The sequence below is a fragment of the Mus caroli genome, chromosome 13, assembly GCF_900094665.2.
Source record: "Mus caroli chromosome 13, CAROLI_EIJ_v1.1, whole genome shotgun sequence".
NCBI classification, from domain to species: domain Eukaryota; kingdom Metazoa; phylum Chordata; class Mammalia; order Rodentia; family Muridae; genus Mus; species Mus caroli.
Genome location: NC_034582.1, coordinates 66,605,747 through 66,614,728, shown reverse-complemented (window position 1 = coordinate 66,614,728; position 8,982 = coordinate 66,605,747). Strand labels below are relative to the sequence as shown.

Genomic DNA, 8,982 nt, shown 5'->3' with positions numbered 1-8,982 from the left:
GTCCCAAGATTCTGGCTACAAGATGACTGATGAGCTGGGAAACAAGAAGAGGTCACAATTAGGAGCTTCATAAGCTAGAACTCTGGGGGTTCCCTTGGGGTACCCTCCAGACTAAATCCAAGCAGGAAAGCAGGTCCTGACATTCCAAGGGGTGTTGGGGTCATGAAGTATGCAGGGTCAGATGGAGGAAATAGCCTGATTAAACAAGAAGACCTGAACCAGAGCAAAGAAAATGAAAATTACCCGATTTTCCCACTAGTAATTAGTAACTACCTTTAAGAGCTGTATTGTGGCTAATTACAGGCAAGGTTTAGTGTCTGATTTCAAGACCTATAAGCGAGGACTTCCTGATGTTGCAGGAGACTCCAGGCAAGCAAATGTGCCTTAGCTGGTGTCCAGGGTCCCGATGGCCCTGGACAGCAGCATTCCAGTATGCATGTTGGGGCTCTCTGTCAAGCCTGTCACTGTACCCCTTAATTCTCTCAATCAGAAATTAGACCCTGAAGGTGAAGCTCCACCAGGATCATGTGATGTGACACACTCAAGCCTCTGTCACATTATAGACAGCAGCAAGAAACGAGGCACTAGGAGTTTCTGGACATTTTGGTTCTGGACTTCCAATACCAATCTAGGGCACCATGTGCAGAAGCATCTTTCTCTGGTCAGCCGCACTGATTGAGAGATGAAGGAGCATTTCAAGTCTGCCCTGAGAACAGAGCAGCCAGGTCCCTGGCTTTCAAATTGCCTAGTTCTTATTCTCCCAGCGTCTGAGATAGGAATTGGGCGGGGATGGGGGGGGGTTGTCGTGGGGGACTCAAAGGCAGGGGACTAGCGGCTGTCCTGTCCTGTTGGACTGGCTAGTCGCAGCGCCGCCTCAGGTACCTGAGCTTCACTCGTGTTGACTCTCCGCGTCTGCACACCTAGTGGACAAACGCAGGAGCCCAGGCCTTGAAGGCTTCTCCCAAACTGGAAGAGGGTGGTAGATGACTGTTGGCAAGATTTGCTAGTTCTTTTACCTTGCGAGGATCCGTCCCCTCCTACAATTCTTTCCCCCACCCTCTAGGAGCTCTCCTCCGCTAGGCAGCGACTTCTCAGCTGGCTTGCCCATTTTTAAAAGTTTTTATATTTGGAGAAGCTGACAGAGCGCGGCCACAACCCGATTCTCCAAGTGCAAGGGGGGCCAGCAATTTCCAGAGTATCTGTTGATACCAAGTGGGGCCAGAGAGACGACGCACCCTGTATCCGAGGTGTCAAGCCACGCGTAGATTTATCCGAACACTTCAGCCAAATATGTCCCATGGAGGTGCTGCAGAGCCAGCCACAGAGGAAAGGCTGTTCGCTATAGACTGTCCCCTGGCCCCAGGCCTCTTTCCCTGCCACCCCAGCTGTAGAAACGCAATCCCCGAGTTGCTTTTGTTAAAAGGGGATGGGGGAACAGATCTCCGATGCAAAACCGGGTGTCAGACAGCTGTAAACCGGTGTCGACAGGTTGTCAAAAGCCGCGGGGGCTGGTTGGGAAGGAGCCTGCGGCCTCCGGACCCACACCAGCAGACGGGCCGTGCGCGCCCACCGGAGGAGGAGGTGGCCCGGCGGGCGCGGGGCACCACGTGCTCGCCGTGAGGGGCGGGAGCGGCCAGCGAGGGCGGGCTGGAGGCAGGGAGGGGGCGGGAGGGGAGCCAGGGGCGGGGCCTGTGCTCAAGGGGATGCCAATCAAAGCATCAACTTCAAATTGTGTCTGAGAGCCCCGCCGCCGAGCGGAGGGCGGCCGCCGCAGTCGGCGCGCGATCTCGGATCCGGGCGCAGCCGGGAGCCGGGCGCCGCCAGCAAGCACTGGGCCGAAGAACAGCGAGCGGCCCCCGCCCCCGGGCCGGCCGGAGCGCGCCCGGTCTGCGGCCCGCAGCCCCCGAGTCGTGCCTCCTCCGATCGCCAGCCGGTCTTCTTGCCCGCGCAGTTAGTGTTGCCCTCCGCCACCACCGAGCCCGCGGACATGTCCTTCCCGCAGCTGGGCTACCCGCAATACCTAAGCGCCGCGGGCCCGGGCGCCTATGGTGGAGAGCGCCCTGGGGTGCTGGCTGCGGCCGCGGCTGCTGCGGCCGCCGCCTCGTCCGGCCGTCCCGGGACTGCGGAGCTGGGAGCGGGCGCGGGAGCGGCCGCGGTCACCTCGGTGCTGGGCATGTATGCCGCGGCGGGACCGTACGCGGGCGCACCCAACTACAGCGCCTTCTTGCCCTATGCCGCGGACCTCAGCCTCTTCTCGCAGATGGTGAGTGCTCCCGCCTCCCGCGCGTCCTCCTGGCCCGCACCCACGGGAGATCACCGCGCCAGGGGACATCGGGAGTGGCTGGCCCAACAGAGAAACAGAGGATCCGCAGGCAGTGTCTGGGAAAGGAACGAGAAGGGTCCTGCAGAGGGGATCCGGTGGCGGAGACCTCTTTCCCTGGGGACTCGAGAGTACCCAGAGGCCCAGGCAGTGACCACTGCGGTCTTGGGAGGTTGGAGACCGGAGCCGAAAAGCGGGTTGCGCGCTAGTGGAGAGAAGCCTCGAGAGCAGGCCTGAGAACGCGACAGGATCTGGAGGTCCGGGGCAAAATCGCCAGGCGCCTCCAGTGCGACAGGGCAGGCCCGCCGGGCCCCCTCAGCCAGGGCCGCTTTACTAACACTGTCCTAGCCTGGCGGCCGGCCTCGTCTGAGCGCCGCAAGAGCTTTCCCTTGGGCCCAGAAGACCTTCCTTCTCCCTCTTTGGCAGAGCAGACATAGTTGCCCTAGACTTTGCCAAAAGGAACCGGTTAAACCTAGCGGAGTCGATCAAAAACATCCCAACAAACAATAGACATCGGCAGAGCAGAGAGGTCTCTTAATGGAGTGTGTAGGGACCATAGGAATCGGGGCTAAGAAATACTAAGTTGACATAAATTCTGGCTTCCGAAATGGTGTTTGCCTTTACTTTCGTAAGTTGCCAAACTTTTCATTTGAGCCGAAAGAAAAGCACTTTTCTTCCCGTGTTACATAAGGGAGAGTTAAAGGAACAGTGTCCCAGAGCTTAAAATAAATGGTGCTCTCCGATCTCCTGTCCCAGTGGGTGTCAGATGGGGGTGTGTGTTTAAATTTAATTCTCCACAGGAGTATTGGCCTGTCTGTCCTAACGAACGATCACTTTTCCTTGGTTTAACTGAAAGGTCGGGCTGCTTAAACTTGAGGCCGCTAGCAAATTGCGAGGCGGGCACTGGTTTTTGGAAGGCAGCCCCCTGCTGCCCTGCTATCTTCTAGATAGAGCAATTTCCAAGAACCCTGAATTATCCAGTCTCTGGCAAAACAGACCAGACCAGACTCCTTTAAAAGGTTGGCCTCCAACTGTGCAGAAGCAAAGCGGCTAGCGCGATTTTCCGAACTTTTCTTGTAGTTTAGAAAGAAAGCCTATTTCTCAGTGGTCCGGCCAGCCAGTTGCCTTTCGGATGCTTCCCAACCAGGAAGATCAACCCCCATTTTGTTCAGACAGCCAATATGCCCCGGGAGCGATGAGAGATTTACAAGGTGCCCTTTCAAAAACAATTCCCAGCAGAGACGAGGCCGAATTTCTCCTTTACGATTACAACTAAAATAATTTTGAAAAACGAAATATACATTTTACAATGGCCAGGCACAAACGAATTCGGGCCACAGAAACCTCTTAGGCACGGCCTCGATCGCTAAACTAATTAGCCAAAGAAATAAGCTTTTAGTAACTTTTTTAGGGTTCCGACTTCTTTTTTTGCTAGCCTGGTAACTGTATCTTTTTTAAAATTGAAGGTGGAGGGTGATTTAGTTATTATTTTCGCGAGGATTTTTTTTAACTAAAAATTTGAATACAGATGTGAGCCATTTGGGAATCCTGCCTGTGTGCTTGTGGGGGAGGGGTCTGCTCCCATTGTGGTGAGGTAGGGAAGGTCCACAGGAGGTTTTTGGTGTTGTTTAATTTTGTTTTCTCTTTAAACTAAAAGGAAAAATAAAATTCGTCCCCTAAGGTGTTTGTGTTACCTCCAGGTCTCCTACCGGGTTCTTGGAAAGTCAGTCTAAATCCAAACCCTCAGCTGAGGCCTAGCTTTCCAATCTTTTATGATCCAGTATTTGGAACCCAAAAGATAAAATTGTGAGTGAATGTCTGTCTGGGCAATTTATGGTAATAATGAGGCCTAACGAGGCTGTTAGAAAGATAAAATGTTATTTACCAAAAAACCTGATGGGATAATTTGACTTGCTGTGTTTTACTACTGATGATAAAAAGAATATTGATTGCAAATAAATCATGGCCTCTAAATGCCTGCAAACAGTTTCTGTTTGCTCGGCTGCAGATCAAAGTCAAACTTAAAGAGATAAAGTAACCAAGAAGAGGCCCAGGAAACTGAACCGGTTCCCCCGAGCTTCAGCCTGTGGCTCCAGGGCCTGACGTTAATATTTTACCGGATAAGCTCTTCTTTTGTATTTTTTTTAAAAAAAATGTGTTTTGTCACTGTTACTGAGGATGGCCAGGATTAAATTTTAAATTACCTGTCACCGCTACAGACCTCTAAGTGTGAGTGAAACCATTATATGCAGATTAATTTGAGAGGCAAAAAGAGGGCTTGCTTTCATTTTAAATTGGTGGTGAATTTAGACTGAAGAGTGCCCTGGATGGTTTATTTTGATTGAGTCCTTCAGGGTGAGAAGGAGGGGCCTTGAATTCTGAGTGCTTCACTTTGGAGAAACTGTTTCATCAGTCTACAGAAAAGGTTTCCCCCTCCAGCTAGTGTAAGCTGAACTTGAAAATTTGAATTTTGGGAAGGGGTGGTGTTGGGAACCAAGGGTTCTGGGAAGACTCGGGAAGGGGGAGGGGCAGGGCTTGCGCTGAGTTCTAAAAATCCAGGGCTTCTAGAAGTTTTTCTAGAGTGAACAACAGTTTTTTAAAAATCTGTTTAGTGGAGACCCAATGCCTTCAATCCAGTTTAAGACTCCAGCTGCCTTGACTCTCCAAGTAGTGGGGTGTGTGTGTGTGTGTGTGTGTGTGTGTGTGTGTGAGCGCACGCGCTTGTTCCTTTTCTGAGCCTGGTGAATCAAGTGCCCCTAGGGTCCACAGCAGCACGGGTCTTCCTTTCCTAGCTCCTGAAACTCATCTCTCCCCATCTCTTTTCTCTCTCTACTTCTTTCTCTCTTCTCTCTTGCTCTGCGGTTGCTTCAGGGCTCTCAGTATGAACTGAAGGACAACCCCGGGGTGCACCCAGCTACCTTCGCAGCCCACACAACGCCTGCTTATTACCCCTATGGCCAGTTTCAATACGGGGATCCCGGACGGCCCAAGAACGCCACGCGCGAGAGCACCAGCACGCTGAAAGCCTGGCTCAACGAACACCGCAAGAACCCATACCCCACCAAAGGAGAGAAGATCATGCTGGCCATTATCACCAAGATGACCCTCACACAGGTCTCCACCTGGTTCGCCAATGCGCGCCGGCGCCTCAAGAAGGAGAACAAGGTGACTTGGGGGGCGCGCAGCAAGGACCAGGAAGACGGCGCCCTCTTTGGCAGCGACACCGAGGGCGACCCCGAGAAGGCCGAGGACGACGAGGAGATCGACCTGGAGAGCATTGACATCGATCAGATCGACGAGCGTGATGGCGACCAGAGCAACGAAGACGAGGAGGACAAGGCAGAGGCTCCTAGGGCGCGCGTAGCCCCTCCCGCCTCAGCTCGGGACCAGAGCTCCCCGTTGTCGGCCGCTGAGACACTCAAGTCCCAAGATTCGCCCTTGGGCCTGGTTAAGGAGGTCTCAGAGCCCGGCAGTACACGCCTGCTGAGTCCTGGCGCCGCGGCGGTCGGCCTGCAGGGCGCGCCGCACAGCAAGCCCAAGATCTGGTCTCTGGCTGAGACAGCCACTAGCCCCGACGGTGCGCCTAAGGCGTCTCCACCGCCACCCTCCAGCCACGCCAGCGCACACGGGCCGCCCAGCGGCTCACCCCTGCAACACCCGGCCTTTCTACCCAGCCACGGACTGTACACCTGTCACATAGGCAAGTTTTCCAACTGGACCAACGGCGCGTTCCTAGCACAGGGCTCGCTGCTGAACATGCGATCTTTCCTGGGCGTCAGCGCGCCGCATGCAGCACCTCACGGCCCACACCTGACCGCACCACCTCCTCCACAACCGCCAGTCCAGGTTGCCACCGGGGTGCTTCATGGTGAGAAGGCCTCCACACGCAGCAGTCCTACACTTCCAGGTACCGGAGCCACAAGGTCGCATCTACTTATTTGGTCTCGGACATACAGAGACCTAGAGATGAGTGAGTGATAGTGGTGATGGGTAGGGGAGGCTTAATGTAGTAGCTAGGCCTAGGTCTCACCGAGGCACTGAGCTGTATCCAAGGGCTTGTTCCACGGAGGTATAGGGGCAGACATTGGTCACAGAAAATATACCTGAGCATTATTAAGGAATCTGGGCATAGAAACCCTTCTAACCTGAACACTCCACTACCTAACCCTTTTCCTAATCTTGCAAATCTTCTCTTTCCTTGCAGAGAGAGACCTAGTCACCAGACCGGATTCGCCCCCACAACAGTTAAAGTCGCCCTTCCAGCCCGTGCGCGACAAGTGAGTGCTTTTTAGCTTTTGCCCTGGGGCGGGATGGAAGTAGCGGCGAGGGTCCTGAAGTCCTAATTGGAGAGCACAATCCGCCTAGCTTGCTCCAGTTCTCTGGAGCAGGGAGACTGTTGGGAGGCGGTCTAGCTCTAGCCCGGGCTCTGCCGGAAGAGGCTGGGGCTTGGTGGCGCTGGATCTGTTTACTCATTGCTGGTGTCTTCTTGCTGTTTCTCATACAGCTCGCTGGCCCCGCAGGAGGGAACGCCTCGGATCCTCGCAGCCCTCCCGTCTGCCTGATTAAGGGGGGGGGGGTTGTCTTTTACTTTTGCGGGGGGGAGGGGAGGGGGAGGGGTTGGGGGGGACGAGGGAAGAATTAAGACAAATATTTGAGACTTGTGTAAAGGACAAACGTGACGGCAGCGTCAGTGATTCTCACACATCGCTCTCTGCAGAAAGGGGCTCATCCTGCCTAAGCGCTTGGGAAGGGGGGAGTAAGGCTCAGCCTGCCGCTCGGGTTGATTATCCGATTCGGTAAATGCCCCCCACCTCTGTGTTTGTGTCTTCTTTGTTTCTTTTTTCCCCTTTCTGTATATAGCGTGATTTCAGATTGTAAATAGCGCGTCAGCGAACTTGTTTAAATCATATATTTTTGTCTAATAAACTAAATGAAACGATGTCCACGCGGCTACAGCTGTTTGTCCCTGTCCTCCTGAGTTTTGGGGGAGGCCATGATGTTTGCGATCTTGAAATTCTGGACACAGTTCAGGGGCTGTGGTTTTGCCAGACTCTTTTGGGAAAAGGGGCTTGGAACAGTGTTTCCACCGAGTGTCAGGCGCACAGTCCGTGATGGTAGTGGTTGAATTTGTTCGTTTTGCTCCTAGGCCAGCTTCTTGTTGGCAGTGTAAATCTTTGCCACGCTTAGACAAGCGTTTATATGGAGCAGCCTTTTAAAGTACGTAAATGCGTTCAATTTTAGACAGTTTACAAAACCGATGTTTTAAAGTGGATCAAAATGGGGGGAAATGAAGAGAATTTTCAATCACACTCCCAAAGGGGAACTTCGGGCTCGAAATCAATTACTCACTAGTTCTGTGAGCGGTGCGTTTTAGAGGAGGGTCGTTTTCTAGTCAGAGCGTGGACGTAATGGAGTATGAAATATTGCTCGCAGTGTGTTTAGTCACTTGTTTAAGTGTAAAGAGGAGAAAACGGAAGGTTCTCTTTAAAAAAATATTCTCATATAGATGAGCGACATAGGGTTCGGTTCCGAGTTCCGGGGTTCCCTGGGTTTGCGATTCAAGATTCAGCAGTGGCTTCAGAGAAAAGGTGCGCTACGGGGTGGGGAGTGAGTGGCGATTGTAGTGAGGGGGTTGCCTAGGGCTCATCTTTAAACCCGGGTAGGACGATCTGCAGACTGTGCGTACATCAGCTGAAGCCTGAACTAATTGTCCCCCAGCTGTGCTGGAGAAGGCTGAGGAGGACTGTAGCAACAATGAGGGAAGGCGATAGCTCCTTAAGGCACCGGCCAGCAAGCAGTTCTGAAAACCACAGTGGAGAGTTAGGAGTCCCACCACTCCTTCTTTGCGGCTTACCAGCCAGTCGCCTGCCTGCGCACTTTTCTGCAGAGCTGAGGACTCTGCCTAACCAGAGACAGGACTTTTAGGACTATGATGGCTACCGGATTGGGATTCATGACGACTGCGCAAGCAAATAGTAAAACTTCCTAAGACGATGTAAACTGTGGGGAAAACAGGCTAAATGGGGACAAAGTTGGGCAGTCTCTCCCCAGTTTAGACTCAGCTCTTCCCAGCTGCCAGGAAACTTGCTTTCTCCCCGGGCTGCCCAGAAGAGTCCTGGTGTTGGTGTGTGTGTGTGTGTGTGTGTGTGTGTGTGTGTGTGTGTGTGTGCACACGCGCCTGCATACCCAGGGGAAGACCATGTGCCTTCGACCACTGCTACTTGCTTGCATCAAGGACCAGCAGGCACCCTGTGCACTGCTGGGGCCACACTGCACTCAGGGCATGCTCCCTCTTCTCAATTCTTCCCACTCTTGTCTCAGGTTGAGTAAGGATTGGATTTCTGAACCTCCAGATGAGAGAGAGAGAGAGAGAGAGAGAGAGAGAGAGAGAGAGAGAGAGAGAGAGAGAGAGAGAGAGATTCGAAGATGCTGCCAAGGCAAGAAACTGTACCACACGTGGGGTCACGAATCAGTGCGCTGTGCATCCTATGATGACCGAGCAGCTAAGGAGTTGGGCACTCCAGCTAGGTAGACTTGGGTCCCCTAGACGCCCTCTGCTAAACTGGTGGGAGCTCCGAGGTCTGAATGGACATGCTCGAGGCGCCCTCTATGGTCCGAAAGCAGAATGGGACCTTGACCCCTGCTGGTCGTGTTTCTGGGGC

The 8,982-nt window shown here is 53.5% G+C and overlaps 1 protein-coding gene across 1 annotated transcript; it reads left to right on the top strand.

Moving 5' to 3' along the window:
- The first annotated feature begins 1,758 nt into the window (after positions 1 to 1,758).
- Irx1 (iroquois homeobox 1) lies at positions 1,759 to 7,263 on the top strand. Its single transcript, XM_021180979.1, has 4 exons — positions 1,759 to 2,263; positions 5,192 to 6,227; positions 6,525 to 6,597; positions 6,825 to 7,263. Exons 1-4 carry the CDS (start codon positions 1,988 to 1,990, stop codon positions 6,880 to 6,882), a joined length of 1,443 nt encoding a protein of 480 aa, XP_021036638.1. The 5' UTR covers positions 1,759 to 1,987; the 3' UTR covers positions 6,883 to 7,263.
- The last annotated feature ends 1,719 nt before the right edge of the window (positions 7,264 to 8,982 follow it).